Raw genomic sequence first — 16094 nt, forward strand, 5'->3', positions numbered from 1 at the left:
GTGCCGCCTGCAGAGAAACGTGACCCTGGATGCGGCGCGGCGCCCCGTGGAGGAGCCGCACTGGAGGCCGCACGTTGTGTGATTCCCTGAATACCAAACGTCCAGATGAGGCAGATCCAGACAGAGCAGATCCGTGGGTGCCGGGGACTGGGGGTGGTGACGGGGGTGGGGTGGGGGTAGGGGCGGTTCTTTTTGAGGGATAAAAATGTCTTTAAGTTAGATTATGGTGATGTTTGCATAGCTCTGTAAATAGACTAAGAGCCATTGAAGTGTACACCTTGAACAGGTGCATTTGTGGCCCTGACTTTGACCTTGTGAAGCTGTTGAAGATGAGACAGCAGTGTGCGGGGAGTCCAGCACTCTGGCCGCTGGGCCTGCCGGTGGTCCCCTCAGGATGGCCGTTTGGGGGCGGCGGGGGGGGGCACAAGTGTGACACGGTCTTCTCTGTCCTCTTCTGGTTGACGACACTCCCCTGCCCCCATCCCCCAGCGGGGTCCCCAGACTTGTCTGACGCCCACCAGTGCCACCTCCTTTCCTTCCACGTAAATTCCAAGCCCCTAGAGCGCATCTGAAGGCTTCATTCACTCTCTTCTCCTTGCCCCAGGTTGCCCTCCTGTTTCTGCTGCCTGGGGCTGCAACGGCCCTGCAGACAGCGCCTCCCCTCCCCGCCTCCGACCCACAGAGGGTAAAGCCTTCGCCGGGGCAGGCTGAGGAGAGACCTGCTCTCTAGACCGTCTGTCCCTGGGTGGGTATTTGGCAGAAACTTTCAGGCTGTGACTAGTAGACACCCCTGTTGCTGCCAGGCCGGTGACCCAGCCAGTGCATCTTCCCGAGCTGTGTGTCCAGATGGTTACTGCAGCTTTTTAAAAATGTATTTATTTATGTATTTTAAAATATTTATTTATTTATCTGTTTTGGCTGTACCAGGTCTTAGTTGCAGCACGTGGGGTCTTCAGTGTGGCATGTGGGATCTTTAGTAGCATCATGCAAACTCTTAGTGGTGGCATGCATGCGGGATCTAGTTCCCAGAGCAGGGCTCGAACCCAAGCTCCTTGCATTGGGAGCGCAGAGTCTTAACTACTGGACCACCAGGGAATCCCCCCCTTTTTTTTTAACATAGGCCATCTTCAAAGTCCCTATTGAATTTGTTACAATATTGCTTCTGTTTTATGTTTTGATTTTTTTGGCCTTGAGGCATGTGGGATCTTAGCTCCCTGACCAGGGATTGAACCTGCACTCCCTGCATTTGAAGGCAAAGTCTTAACCACTGGACCGCCAGGGAAGTTATTTATTTATTTATTTATTTATTTATTTGGTTGCACTGGGTCTTAGTTGAGGCAGGCGGGCTCCTTAGTTGTGGCTCGTGGGCTCCTTAGTTGTGGCTTGCCAGCTCCTTAGTTGCAGCACGTGGGCTCCTTAGTTGTGGCATGCGAACGTTTAGTTGCGGCATGCATGTGGAATCTAGTTCCAGGACCAGGGATTGAATCCGGACCCCCTGTATTGGGAGCGTGGAGTCTTATCCACTGTGCCCCTAGGGAAATCTCACCACAACTTCTCGTGAAACACATCCATGGGAGGTGTGTTTTTGCCCACAGCTATTTTTTAAGTCTTTGGTATTTATTGGGTTCCAGCCGAACTGCCAGCAGGTCTGTGTATGAGCAAGTGAGCCCTAGCAGTGGTCTAGGCCAGGAGGCTGCTGTCATCTGTCACCCTTTCTGTGTAGAGCGTGCCCACGGCCACAGCCGTGTCCTGCCCACCGTGACCTTCAGATCTTCTTCTCTCCTAGGCTTCAGACACCCAGGGTCTTGTTAACAGCGGGTTCTGGTCTGCAGATCTGGGGCGGGGGGGCTTCCAGAATGAGCTTCTGTCCCTCTTCTCAGGTTCACCTGGGGATCTTCTTTCTTGGAGGGCAGTGAAGCTGGGGACTCCCTTCTCCCCAGCCTACCATTACCTGCTTCCCTCCGCCCCTCCCCCTCTGCTTGCCTCCCCAGGGACAACCTAAGAATTGAAGAAAAAAATTTTTTTTAATTAATTAATTAATTTATTTATGGCTGTGTTGGGTCTTCGTTGCTGTGCATGGGCTTTCTCTAGTTGCGGCGAGCGGGGGCTACTCTTTGTTGCGGTGCACAGGCCTCTCATCGCAGTGGCTTCTCCCGTTGTGGAGCACGGGCTCTAGGTGTGCAGGCCTCAGTAGTTGTGGCCCATGGGCTTAGCCGCTCTGCAGCATGTGGGATCTTGCCGGACCAGGGCTCGAACCCGTGTCCCCTGCATTGGCAGGCGGATTCCCAACCACTGCGCCACCAGGGAAGCCCTCCCTTATTTCTTGAGGTGTTCTCTGCTGTCTCTCATCTTTGATGAGGAGGTCTTGCACTTTGTTCGTTAGATTGATTCCTAAGTATTTGTGTTTCAAGCGCGGGTAATGGTGTCTTGTGATTCCAGTGTATAGAAGCGCAGCTGAGGTGTGCTGACTTTAGATCTAAAAATACAAAACGCAGTGAGCAGTCTCACTAATTGAGCTTTGGGATCTCTTGCTTTGTTTTCTTTTTCTTTTTTAAAAAATTTTATTTATTTATTTATTTTTGACTGCGTTGGGTCTTCGTTGCTGCGTGTGAACTTTCTCTAGTTGCGGCGAGCGGGGGCTGCTCTTTGTTGCGGTGTGTGGACTTCTCATTGCGGTGGCTTTTCTTGTTGCAGAGCATGGGCTCTAGGCGCACGGGCTTCAGTCGTTGGGGAATGCGGGCTCAGTAGTTGTGGCGCACGGGCTTAGTTGCTCCGTGGCATGGGGGATCTTCCCAGACCAGGGCTCGAACCCGTGTCCCCTACATTGGCAGGCAGATTCTTAACCACTGCACCACCAGGGAAGCCCTCTTGTTTGTTTTCTTAATGTATACAGTTGTGTCCGCTGCCAGTTTTAGTTGCTCCCTTCTGATCTGTATGCCTGTCGTGTGTTTCTCTTGGCTGTCTGCATGCCTGTGGTGCCCTGTGGGGTGTGAAGGGGTGAAGCAGGGCGCAGGAGCGGGGGTGTCCTCGGCTCTGTCCTGGCTCCCAAGAGCGTTTCCAGCGCCTTAGACGTGTGCTCTAAGATGCCTTTATCAGGTAACAGGTTGAAGGTGTTTCCTTTTCCCTAATTGCCAGGAGCTTTTATAGTGAAGGGTGTTGAGTCATCTGTGTCTGTATCGGTATGATCGTCATGTGGGGTTTTTCCCCTTAATCTGCGCCGAGGTGAATTACACTGACCGATTTTTTTGGGGGGTATCATACCACGCGGCTTTCGGGAGCTTAGTTCCCTGACCAGGGATCTAACCTGGGCCCCCGGCAGCGGGAGCTTGGAGTCCTAACCGTTGGACCACCACACTGACTGATTTTTAAGGTTAAAGCACCCTTGCATACCCAGATGTGGTCATGCCAAGTTACCCTCTCCAGGTATTGCTGGTATTTTGGGTGGAGCTGTGCAGGTGGCCTGTGTTCTTGCGGTGTCCTCGTCAACTGGATGTGTCGCAGCCGTGCTTGCCCCGACGCTGGGAGGTGCCCCCTCGTGCCCTGCACCCTGGGCAGTCCAGTGGCGACCAGTACTGTTTCCTCTTGAAATGTTTGGGAAGACTCACAGTGAAGCCATCGGGGCCTTTAGCTTTCTTTGTGGTAAGATCGTACTTGTGGCTTCAGTTTCTGTAGTAGATGTGGAACTAGCCAGCCTTTCTGCTTCTCATTCCAGTTTTGCTAGGTTGTATTTTGCAAAGGCTTTGTCTGTGTCACTTCAGAGACCAGATGTATCAGAGTAAAGTTATCCTTAACATTCCCGGTTTCCCTTTCGTGTCTGCGGCACTTGTAGTGACGACCCCTCTGTCATGTCTTATGTTTGTAATTTTGCCTTTTTTTTCTTTACTCCATGTTGCTAGGGGGTTGCCAGTTTTATTAGTCTTTTCCTTGGTAATGGCTTTGTTGAGATGAAGTTCACCCGTTATGTTGTGCAAGTCACTGGTTTTCAGTTACATGCACACAAGTGTGCAGCCATCCCCACGGTCAACGCTAGAGCATTGTCATCGCCTCAGGACGCATGTCTCTCGTGCCACCAGTCCTAAACAAGCAGCAGTCTGCTTTCTGCCACTCTGTGTTTGCCGTTCTGGACATTTCATGTACATGGGATCGTGTAAGCTATCATTGGAGCTCTGTGTTCAACTGTGAGGCACGGCTGGACTGCTTCCCGAAGTAGCTGGGCCATCTTGCATTCCTGCCAGCAGTGTAGGAGGGCTCCAGTTCCTCTGCAGCCTCACCAGCGCTCTTACCAGCCTTCTTAAAGAGCCAGGCTTCCGCTGTGTTGTTTATCTGTATTGTACGTTTATTTTATATTTCATTGATTTACTTTTATTATTTCGTTCCTTCTAGATTCTTTCAGTTTAATTTACTATTTTCAGCTTTCTTAGGTTCTTGATTTTCATTTTTTCTGTTTCTCCTAACATAAGCATTTGAGACTATAAATTTCTCTCTAGGCAGGTTTTAGTTACATCACACAGTTTTGATGTGTCACATTTTTACTATGATCAGTTCAAAATATTTTCTAATTTCCATTTTTATTTCTTTTAGATATTAAGTCATTTACAAGTGTACCACTTGTTTTGAAAACTGTTGGGAGTTTTCTATTATCTCTGTGTTATCAGTTTCTAGTATAATCCCATTGTGGTCAGAGGACAAACACTGAATGATTTCCCTTTTTTCCCAGTGTGCTGAGATTTGATTTACAGCTCAGTGCATGGTCTATTTTGGTGGCCGCGTCATGTGCACTTCAAAGGAATGGGTATCTGCACCTGTTGGGTGGAGCGGTCTATAAATGTCCATTAGGTCAAGTTGGTTAGTCCCGTTCAAATCATCCTTACCAATTTTTCGGTCCCCTGGTTCTAAAGAAGAGTGTTAAAACTCCCACTGCAGATGTGGACTTATCTACTTTTCCTTTTATCTTGTTGGTTTCCCATTATATTCTTTTTTTTTTTAATAAATTTATTTTATTATATTTATTTTTTGTTCTTTTTGGCTGCGTTGGGTCTTCATTGCTGTGCGTGGGCTTTTCTCTAGTTGTGGCGAGTGGGGGCTACTCTTCCTGCGGTGCACGGGCTTCTCATTGCGGTGACTTCTCTTGTTGCGGAGCACGGGCTCTAGGCGCATGAGCTTCAGTAGTTGTGGCTTGCGGGTTCTAGAGTGCAGGCCCAGTAGTTGTGGCTTACGGGCTTAGTTGCTCCGCGGCTTGTGGGATCTTCCCGGACCAGGGCTCGAACCCGTGTCTCTTGCATTGGCAGGCGGATTCTTAACCACTGTGCCACCAGGGAAGCCCTCCCATTATATTCTGATGCTGTGTTAAGAGGATACAGATTCAGGATCCTGTATCTTCCTGGTGGAAATGACGCTTAACGTTATAAAATGTCCCTCTTTATCACCAAACGCTTTTCCCCTTAAATTCTGCTGTGTTGGGTGTTAGTATAACTATACCCGCTTTCTTTTGCTGAGTATGTGCGTGGTCTGTCTTTTCCCATATTTTAAAATTCAATCCTTCATGATATATTTCATGTATCTCATAAGCAGCATATAACTGCTACTGAACCAAACTCGGGTCTGCTCACCCACGTGCAGTAAAGCCAACCTGCTGACACTGGCTGTGGTGAAGGAAAGTGCAGGGTTTATTGCAGGCGCCAAGCAAGGAGTCCAGGCAGCTGGTGCTCAGTAGAGCCTAACTCCCCAGAGGCTTTCAGGGAAAGGTTTTTAAAGACAGAGTGGGGGAGGGGGTTGTGGGGGGCGTGATCAGCTCATGGACGCTTTTCTGATTGGTTGTTGGAGAGCTAGTCGGGAGTCAACATCCTCAGCCTTCTGGTTCCGACTGGTCTGGGGTCTCGGTGCTTGGGGGCAGCATGCAGTTAACTTCTTCCACCTGGTGGGGGTTTCAGTATCTGTAAAACAGTGTCGAGGATGGTGGCTCAGAACAGTATCTCTCACCCTTGAGGAGGAGCTAAAGGTCCTTGACTTTGTTTAATGGCTAAACTATTATTATTTTGTCTTGCTTGACTGTTTTCCTTTCTTTCTGCAATTTTCTTCACTGCTCTGGTTAAATTTATTCTTTGACTAAAGTTTTTCTACAGACGAAAGGCAGGTGGGCGGCTTGTCTGAGGTGGAGGAGTCCTGTTCTGGGAAGGCCCCACAGGGTCCTGCTCGGTTACATAATTGTGTGTATTTGTCTAATTTTTTTTATCGTCTTAAAATTTTTTTTTTTTTTTTTTTTGTGGTATGCGGGCCTCTCACTGTTGTGGCCTCTCCTGTTGCGGAGCACAGGCTCCGGATGCGCAGGCTCAGTGGCCATGGCTCACGGGCCCAGCCACTCCACGGCATGTGGGATCTTCCCAGACCGGGACACGAACCCGTGTCCCCTGCATCGGCAGGCGGACTCTCAACCACTGCACCACCAGGGAAGCCCAAGTCTTAAAGTATTTTTTATTGGAGAATTTCATCCATTTAAGTTCAGTGTGCTTATTGATATATTTGAATTTAATTCTAATATCTTACTATTTTTCTATTTGTTCTCTGTTTTTCCTTTCTTACAACCTCTTAGTCAAGTATTTCGTTATTCTGTTTTCCTTCAAATACTTTGTTATTTATTTACTTATTACTGCTTTGGTGGTTACCCTAGAGACTGTGTCCTGTGCCCTTGACCTTAAGTTAGAAGCTGGCCTTTCCTGGCAGGACATGCTCTTCCGGGCCCTGCTAGGGGCGCTGTGGGCACTGCTTCCCCAGCCGTTAGTGTGTTCACTCACACCTACCTGCTCTGACCCTTTCCATTCCTGTGTTTCTGTGGTTTCATCTGGGATCATTGCCCTCTGTCTGAAAAGCAGTATGCCTCCTAGGAGAAGACTCCTTCAGCTTTTGTTTATGTGAAAACATCTTTGTTTTGTCCTCATTTTGAAAGGTATTTTCAGTGAGTGTGGACTTCTGGGGCAGCAGGTGTTTCTCCTGGAGCTTTACTGCTGTCATCCCGCTTCTGCCTTCTGCCTTCTGTGGTGCTGTGGAGTGGGCGTTACATCGTCTTGTCACTATTTGAAAGTTACCATCTCTTATCACTACCTGCTTCTAAGAAATAGCTTTGTTTTTCTTTCAGGGGTTTGACTCTGATATACTTAGATGTGGTTTCCTTTGTATTTGTCCAGCTTGTTATTTGTAGAACTTCTGGTATTTGTGACTTAATGTCTTTTGTCTGTTTTGGGGAAATCTTGGGAGGTATCTTTTCAGACATTTCTCTGCTGTTCTTTCTCTGTTCCCTTTCTAGGATCCCAGTTGCACACACGTTAGACCCTTTCCTTATGTCTCAGGTTGTGTTGTGTATTTTCCATTCCGTTTTTTGAATTTGTCCTGTCTCTGTTTCACTCTGAATATTGTCCAGTGACCTGTCTTGAGTTCTTTCATCCTTTCCTCTGCAGTGTCCAACTGGCTGTTAACCCATCTGTTAACTTCCCAACTTCAATGACTGTTTTACATTAGATTCTTTAGATTAGATTCCAGTTCTTTGGTAAAATTCTCCGTCTCTGCAGTTATATGAAAGCCTTTAGTAACTCCAACAGTGGGGTCATTGGTGGTTCTGTTTTTTTTTTTTTTTGTGGTACGCGGGTATCTCACTGCTGTGGCCTCTCCCGTTGCGGAGCACAGGCTCCGGACGCGCAGGCTCAGCGGCCATGGCTCAGGGTGCAGCCGCTCCGCGGCATGTGGGATCTTCCCGGACTGGGGCACGAACCCGTGTCCCCTGCATCGGCAGGCGGACTCTCAACCACTGCGCCACCAGGGAAGCCCGGTGGTTCTGTTTTTATTGCCTGAGTTTTCTTTTGGTTTTGGTTATTTGGTCCTGTCTCTTGTCATGCTTGGTAAATTTTTATCGAAGTGCTGGATATAGTGTTTGAAAACCTGTGGCAACTGTGGGTAATTTTGCCCCCGCAGGGGACTTCGTTTCCTCTGGCAGGCAGAGAGTTGTGGGGAGCTAGCCTGGGTCCAGTGGAGGCTGGCCTGTCTGGGTCCTCACTGCACATCTTGGGGTGTGCTCGGCTCAGGACCTGGGCAGGACCTGGCAGTGCCATCACAGGGGTCCCTGCCCACTTTCTCTTCTCCAGGCTGACTGCCGCTGGCCGTGGCGTTAAGCCTCTGCGCCCTTGTGCCTGTGCGGAGCAGGACCTGACCAGGGCCTGGAGGGAGCCTGAGTGCGTGGTGTTTGGCCCACTTCTCGACAGTTGGGCGCCTCGAGGCTGGCTGTCTTGGAGGTCCCCGAGCCCTCCATTTTATCTTCCCCCGGGTGGGGCTCTGTGAGCTCCAGGCTGTGGCCTTGGCCTCTGCCTGGTGCCGTGAGGGCAGCCAGTGCCCTGAGGGGGAGCAGGGGCAGCTGGCAGGGCCCCTGGCGCAACGGGAAGCCCTTCCTTTTCCTCGGTGGCTCCTGGCTGCCGCCCACCACACCCCCACGACCCCCCCCGCCCCGCTGCCCCGCAGCCCGCGTCCAGGCGCCGCCCTGCCTTGTCACACAGCCCTGTAACTCCCCTGGATGCCTGCTTCCACTCCCAGCCCCTTTGTGGACTGCCTCCAGGACTTGGGTGATCTCTTAGAGACTTACATCAGGGCTCCATGTCGCTGTGCAGGTACAGCGGCACTGCCCAGAAATAACCGGTGCAGGTGTCCTGGTGGCCTTTGTCCTTGGTAGGGCGTGGCTGCGAGCTCCTGCTCTAAACAGGGCTGTGGGCCGGCTGCCTGGGGAAGGGCTCGCCAGGGCAGGGGGGCCCCGCGGGGTTAGAGGGTGGGTGGCTGCTGGGCAGGTCGTCCTCAGGGACGTCGAGGTTCGGCTCGTCAGTGCTGATGGTACCGTCGTTCTGGGACTCACCGGCTCGTGTCCGGTGCGGCCCCGGGAGGGTGCTGTGGGCTCACGTGGCTGACCCCTGGCCTCACTGTCCTTCCTCAGGTGTGGCGTCCACGCACACACATGACATTTCGAACCTTCTGGATGGGCAGGGGCAGTTTTTCACCCGGAGAGACACTGTATCAGAGGCAGCGTAGAGGAATATCACGCTCTTTTGACCTTTAGTTCTGCCTTATTTAGATCTCTGTAAACTTTTCCTTTGACCAAAAATGAGTCTCAGTTTAAATCAGGTCCCGTCTGTGATTGTTTTCCCAGCAGTGCTGTGTGGGCCCGCCAGAGGGTCTCCCGTCCTCTCAGGGCGGAGCTACTCCCAGGCCCCAGGGACAGTGGTCGCCCAGCATGGGCTGCCGTGCGTTTTCTAAACCCACTGGACGCACTCTGGCCTTTGGACCCTCAGGAACGTCCAGGATCTTCTGAAGGTGTTCTATCCGCCACCCGTCTTTGTGCCGATGCACCTCTTCTAGGACAGGCACTCAAGTGGGTGTTCGTTGAGCAGAAGTGCCGCCCGCTAGAATACGGCTAGGCCCCAGGAGGACGGGAGGGAGACAGAGAGGCCAACAGAACGACACTCACGCTGAGCCAGGGCTTCACGCAGGCCTCATCTGTGGGCTTACTTACCGTCCCAGCAGGTTTGGGGGTCTGGGGTCTCTGCACCGAGGTTGGATGCAGCTGCCTAGCAAAAGGGAACGGCTCCTGGGAAGGACACTGGCCCAGGGGCCGGCCAGACAGGAGACTTTTCCAAGCCATAGAACCCCAAACGCCCATCAGTTGGACCCACTGAGGCCCAGGCCCCGGGGGCGCTGGTGGGCTCTGGCCCAGGATGGGGCATGGGTGGGGGGGCTCGTTCAGGAAGCACGTAATTCAGATCACCCCACTCCGAGAGGAACCAGGGCTGTCTAGACGCTCCTGTGGGCACGGGCCAGGTGCCCTGCCACTGTCATTTCACTGTAAGTTGGTTAGAAGTTGAATCCCAATCTCCCTTATAAAATACACACATCCCCCCCATCATTTTATTATGAAAAATATCAAACACGTGGCAAAGTTGAAAGGAGTGATTATGCAGTGGGCGCCCCCCACCCCAGCGTCTCCATCCACACCTTGCTAGTCTATGCTCGGCCCCCTCCCACCCGCCAGCCATCCCTCAGCCTGTCCTTTTTTGGTGTTTTTCAAAGTAGGGTGCAGACATCTATTCAGTGCCCCCAGGCCCTTCAGCAGGCAGCTTATTAACTGACTAGATACCAGTATTTGTTTATGGTTCTTATTTCCTTTTAAGGTAAAATTGGCATAAAATGAAATGCACAAGTCTTCATCGTGCCATTTGATGAATTCTGAGGAGCGCATGTGTCTGTGAGACCAGGTCTTCTGTCAGGATGCAGGGCGGCGCCAACACCCCACCCCAGAGGCACCCGCTCTCCTGGTGACGCCCGTGGGTTAGTTTTGCTTGTTCTGGAACGCCCTGTCCGGGATGCGGCTGTGTGCTCTTCCTGCAGGTCTGTCGCCTGGCAGGCCTCTGCCGTCTTGTCTCCATGGGGCGAGTGTGTGACAGGTCATCGGTGTCTCTGTCGACGGACCCCCGGGCTGTTCCCGGTCTTTTGCTCTTGTGCACGGAGCTGCTGTGAACATTCTTTTTTCCTCTCCACGTGGTCGGAGGCCCTCGAGCAGGGCCGGTGTTCCACTGGGCGCCCTGCCGGCGGGCGTGGCAGCTGCGGTCATCTGTTGCTGTTGTAGGGGTGCTTTAGTTTGCTTTTCTGTGATAGCTGCTGGGGGAGGGCTCTTTGCTTCTCTTATGAAACCTCTGTTCAAAACTTTTGCCCATTTTTTGCATTTATTTTATTAGTATGAAGAGCAGTTTTAGATTCATGAAGAAATTGTGCAGAGTTCCGTATTCTCCACCCAGCACAGAGTTTCCCTGTGATCAGCTCATGTCAGTGTGCTGTGTGTTATAATTGATGGACCCGTGTTGGTACAGTATTGTTAACTGAAGTCCATAGCTGATGTGAGGGCTCACTCTCGGTGGTCCATGCTCCATGCGTTTGACGAGTGAAAGGCCACGTGTCCACCATCGTGGTATCATACCAGCAGCTTCGCTGCCCTGAAAATCCCGTGCCCCGCCTGTTCATCCTCCCACCTGACCCTTGGCCACCCTGACCCTTTCACTGTCTCCACAATATTGCTTTTTCCAGAATGTCATAGAGTTGGAATCTTAGGGCGTATAGTCTCTTGGCTATGTTAATTTGTTCTTTTGTCACTGATTCCTGCTTATATATTTACGGTGGTCTTCCTTTCATTTCTTGTGATTTCACTTCTCTTTTTTTCGAAGTGCTTCTCACTAGTTTGTTGGTCTGCACTGTAGCATTATCTGTCTTACTGTGACTACACTCTGATGAAACGTCTGCCTTCAGACTGAGAAACGAGGTGCCTTTGATTCGAGGACCTTGGAGGCCACGTTCCAATGCTGGCCGCCCGGTGTGAGGCTTTGGCACTGGGATTTCCTCTCTCCTTGCTTTGCGGGGCCCAGGCTTTCCCTCTGGACACCTGGTCTGGGCTCTGGTTCAGCATCGTGGGGATTTCTTTCTTAGTCACTTCTCAGAGCCATAGGATATCCATGAATGACGCTAAGTTCACTTCATTTGACAAGTTGCCTTTCTCAGTGGCTCGTGTTTTATATTTCTGTGTATGTGTCTGGCTGAGTTTTGAATCGCTTAGGACATATTCTGGTTACTACTTAACCATCTGCTGAGAGCAAGGATAGGTCCCACGCCAGAGTCCCCACAGCTGCCCCCTCGAGCACCAGTACCGAAGTGGTGCCTACCGGCCACCAAAAGTGGCAGCCTGGTGTGTGTGTCTGTCCCCCAGGAGCCTTGAGTCCTGGGACACAGGACACTGCTGGGTACCCAGCAGCCGCTCAGCGGATGCTCGTGAGATGCAGTGAGTGTGGTTGCGCACTTCTTGGGCAGGCCGGGGCGGGAGGCCCCTCGGAGCAGGGGACCCCTGGCTGGGCAGGGCCCACACAGATGCGGGAGCCGCCCCGCCAAGGCAGTTGCACTCCGAGAACCGTGTTGCAGGCCCCCACCCCAGCTCCACTCCCCCTCGTCCGGTACTGACTCGGAGGTCTCCCAGAAGTTGAGCCCTGACGCGGCTGCCTCACTCTGCCCTCACGATCCAGTGCCGAGCTTAGCCCTACAGCAGGGGTCTGCCTCCTGGAAGCTGTGAGGTGGCCGGAGCCTGTGGGCCGGGCACTGCTCCTTGACTCCCCTTGCAGACATGCTCCTCGACCTCAGCGACCTGCTCCAGGTAGATGCGTTTCCTTTCTCAGCCCTTTCCTGCCCCGGCTGGGAGGGTCCACAGGCGAAGGACACACAGGGTGTGGGTCTCTGTTTGGAAACTGGCAAATGGAGTGGGTAGGGAGACAGTGGACACAGGGTGATGGTGTTGTCCCGGGGGCTGGGCAGCCCTGGCCTTAGAACCAATGGAGAGACCCAGGTGAACTTTGTCCAAGGCAAGGGAGATTCTTTAAAAGAAAAGAAAAATGGACTCACATGCATACATTTTAAACATATAAAAACTTACATTTACAGTCTATTTAGGGAAACTTGCTTTCTGAGTTCCAGGAAGGCACCTCTCATTTCCAAATGCCTGACGGTAATGGAAAGACCCAACAAGAGGGACACCTGTGTGGATGGGACGCTCGCGGGGTGGGAGCAGCGCCGGGGCGGAGCCACCGCAACTCCGCACTTGTCCCTGGTGATGGCGCTGGGGCTGGGGCGAGCTTGGCCCCGTGCCCTGGAGTTGGGCTCTGTGGTGATCACTCCACTGAGGGCTCGGAAGGAAAACTAATGTCATGGAAAGCAGACGTGACTGCAGTGTGAGGACTCATGCAGAATTCGTAGGAATCCCACCCCCACGGGGAAGCTTCCTCGCAAGCCCGGTGCTGGGCCTTCAGTGCCCTCGGTGCCGGCAGACAGACCTTCACTGAACTCAGATGCCACCTGCATTTGTGTTCTCCCAGGTGCCTTTATAAATGGCATCTCTCAGGAGCCCTGCTGAAATATTCAGGGGTCACGCTAAACATAATCCCTTGGAATCGTGAAAATCCAGCACTCCAGTGCTGCGTTTGGTCAGGGCAAGGCCACGTGGCCTGGTTTCCATCCTGGTGACTCCCAGGAAGGACAGGAGTGAGGGCTGGCACAGGACAGCGCTCCAGAAGTGCATGGGCACCACTTGGGAGGGAGAGGGAGGTGCTCCAGTACTTTCTTGCTTCACACCTTGGGAAGTGGGACACCAGTCAGGGTTCAGGTGGGAGAGGGTGACAGAGTAGATGCACCCACTCACCTGGAGCTGGATCAGGGCCCAGCGGAGAGTCACTGTGCTGACCAGTGAGACCCCGTACGTTCAGGCTGGACACACACAGACAGTTCTAACACCTCAGGTGGAAGGGTGAGCCTCGGGCCCCCTGGTCTTGGGCAGAGCCCAACCTGGGCACTGGGAAGGTGGGAGGTGACCTGGCAACCGTCACCCCCCAGCCCCCCGCTCCCAGCCTCCCACGCTGGCCCCGCCCTGGAGGGGCTGGGACAGGCTCAGCACTCACAGGACACACGTGTCTGCAGCTGATTGTGGGTGTGGAGCACGCGTGTCGGGTGAGGGTCCCACTCGGAGGCTTGCACTGCCGAGGGCTGAGCGCTTAGAGGACATGAGCTGAAGGCTCAGGGCTCACTCTGTTCTCACTCACACGCGCACCAAGGTGGGCTTCTCCCTGGGTTCAGCTCACAGCCAACACCCTCTGGCAGGAGCTGTGGAGGGCCCACTGCACCCTGAGGGTCTTGGCAGGATGTCCCTTTGTCCCCCCTTATAGTGAGGCTGACACATAGGCACTCACGTGCCTGGGCCCCGGCCCCTCAGAGGCAGAGCCAGGAGCCCTCAAGGTCTGCGGAGCCTGCCCGCCATGTGGTAGGGGCACAGGGAGGGCTGGCCACCCCCACAGCCGCAGACACAGGAGAGTGACCATCAAAGCATCTCTGGCAATAACCACACATTTTACAGGCATATCCTTTTTAAAATTTGATTTTCCACTTGAAGTTGTTCAGAGAACGCTTTCCTGCAGCATTCAGGCTTCGTCTGCCTAGGTCCCGGGGTTGGGGTGGTGGGGGTCATGGCGTGGGCAGGCAGGGTCGGGATGTGCTGCAGGGAGGGTGGAGACAGCACGCCGGGTGGCAGGTCCGTTCTGCTCTGGCCTCAGCAGAGGATGAGGCAGGAGGGTCGGGATGCAGGAGCCTGGTGGGAACCCAGCGGAGGAGGATGCACACTGACACGTGTGCTTTGGTGGCAGGCATCCCCGGGAGCCCCCAGCCCTTGTGATGGGGATCTTGGAGGACAGAGTGACTGCCAGTGGGGTGGGGGGTGCCCTCTGCTGCCTGGACAGGGAGGCCTGGCCTCCGCTGGGAAGGCCCCAAGCTGCCTGGTGCCCACAGGTACCCTCATCTCCTCCCCTAAGGAGACTCAACATTGTACCACTCCTTAGCACCCTGGTCCCCTGGTGGCAGCAGGCGCCCGTGTGCCATGTGCAAGCCCTGTGATGGATATGACGCACAACAAGGTCTTCACTCTTCCTCAGCACGTTTTCTGGCGCCCTCTTGGGTGCTGGGCCAAGGGGCTCACAGGCCAGGCTTGATCAGGTGAGGGAGCTCTCTGAGGAGGTCAGAGGCAGCCCTCCTGCGAGGCCCGAGTCCTGTGGGCAGGGCTGGGGTGAAGGCAGGTGGGCAGGGGTTTCTCCAGCTCAGGCTGGGACGGCGAAGCCCACAGCTCGGGCCTGGGGTGAGAGCCTGGGCTCTTCTCAGATCTGCACGCCATCTGAGTCTTCCCTGCGCTACTCCTGCCGTCAAAGTCCACTCAGCAGCGTCCTGCCCACGAGCTGCCCAGCCCTCGGCCAGCACCAGGCAGGCTGGGAGGACAGTGCCTGGCCAGGCCCCGGGCTCAGTCGCACCCGGGGAGGTTCTGGCAGGTGACTGGGTCAGGGGCAGGCTCCACGGTGGATTCGGACCTGAGGTGGGAGCAGTGTAGGGTCACTGAGGCCTGCAGAGCCCCACAGCCAGGACTGAGCTGGCCCGTGGGGACAGAAGAGGATGCCCCCATGAGCCCCTGGGAACGGGGTAGAAGAGTGGCCGTGGGCCCCGCAGGCGTGGCGCCTTGCGCCCTTGATGATTCTGCTCGGCCAGCTACTCGAGGCAGCTTTTCTTCTCAGCAAGTTCCGTCGTTGCTGAGATAGTGGTAGCGTCTAAAAAAGCCACCTGGGGGAGGGAAGGAGTGCCCTGGGCTGCTCTAGGGGCTCGTGGGGGGCAGCAGGGGGGACTCTTAAAGACTGAACGATGAAGTAAGAAGGGAAACATTTCCTGCACATGAACGCCCTTCTTAGTTGTGGTGTCTTCACGACAGGTGAACGTTTACGTGCTGGGGAAGACGTTCCTTCTTTTGGCGAGAGAGCTCTGCATCAACGCACCAGCAATAGGTACTGCGGGGCTCACGGGGCGCGCTGCCGGTGCTCTGGGTGGGAGGGCGGCGTGTGCAAGGGCAGGGACCTAACAGGGAAGAAGTGTCTCACCTGGAGGCTGCCAGGAGCCCAGCAGCCTGGGGGGTTATTTCTGGTCTAAAACCAGAATGCTGTGGTCAGTGCCCGCAGGTAGGGACGGAGTGAGACGAAAGTGCTGCGTGGATGGGGGCCCGTCTCTCCATCTCTCGAGGAGCACCCCTGGCAGCACGGTGCCTCGGGGTGGGCAGGCCCCCTGCAGATGGAGCCGGGCCTTTCCCAGCCACGGTCGGTCGGCCTTTGTGGCAGCTTTACCGTGAGGACTGTTTGCACAGTTGGCTTGGAGGGGCTGCTCCCTCCTTCGCCCATCAGCGTCTAGAGGCACCTCCTTGTACTAAGGAGGTGGTGTGTGGGGCCAGGGAGGGTGGGCAGGGCGTGCAGTCCTGGGTCACCCACAGGGTGGTCCCCTGGGGCCGGGAAGGCACGGTCCAGCAGGGTGGGCCCGGAGGAGGAGGGCCACGGGCACGGGGGGACCTGGGGCTGGGGGCTGTATCCCTGTGCCGAGTGACACGGTCCCTCCCTCCGGGGGTCATGCGGAAGTTTTTCAGAAACAAATGCCCAAGGAGTTTGCAGCAAGGGAGGATAGAGGCA

The 16094-nt window shown here is 54.1% G+C and overlaps 1 protein-coding gene across 9 annotated transcripts in view; it reads left to right on the forward strand.

The window, feature by feature from the left end:
• BRF1 (BRF1 RNA polymerase III transcription initiation factor subunit) overlaps positions 1-16094 on the forward strand; it is a 69527-nt gene that overhangs the window by 28415 nt on the left and 25018 nt on the right. For 8 of the 9 annotated variants that reach the window (XM_067709524.1, XM_067709117.1, XM_067708956.1 and 5 more), the window contains 2 exons: positions 12186-12217; positions 15353-15425. The exons of the other annotated variant lie outside the window; for it this stretch is intronic. In XM_067709524.1, coding sequence (XP_067565625.1) covers positions 12186-12217; positions 15353-15425 — 105 coding nt within the window. The remainder of the gene's footprint in view (positions 1-12185; positions 12218-15352; positions 15426-16094) is intronic. 9 annotated transcript variants of the gene reach the window in all.

The sequence above is a fragment of the Pseudorca crassidens genome, chromosome 1, assembly GCF_039906515.1.
Source record: "Pseudorca crassidens isolate mPseCra1 chromosome 1, mPseCra1.hap1, whole genome shotgun sequence".
NCBI lineage: Eukaryota > Metazoa > Chordata > Mammalia > Artiodactyla > Delphinidae > Pseudorca > Pseudorca crassidens.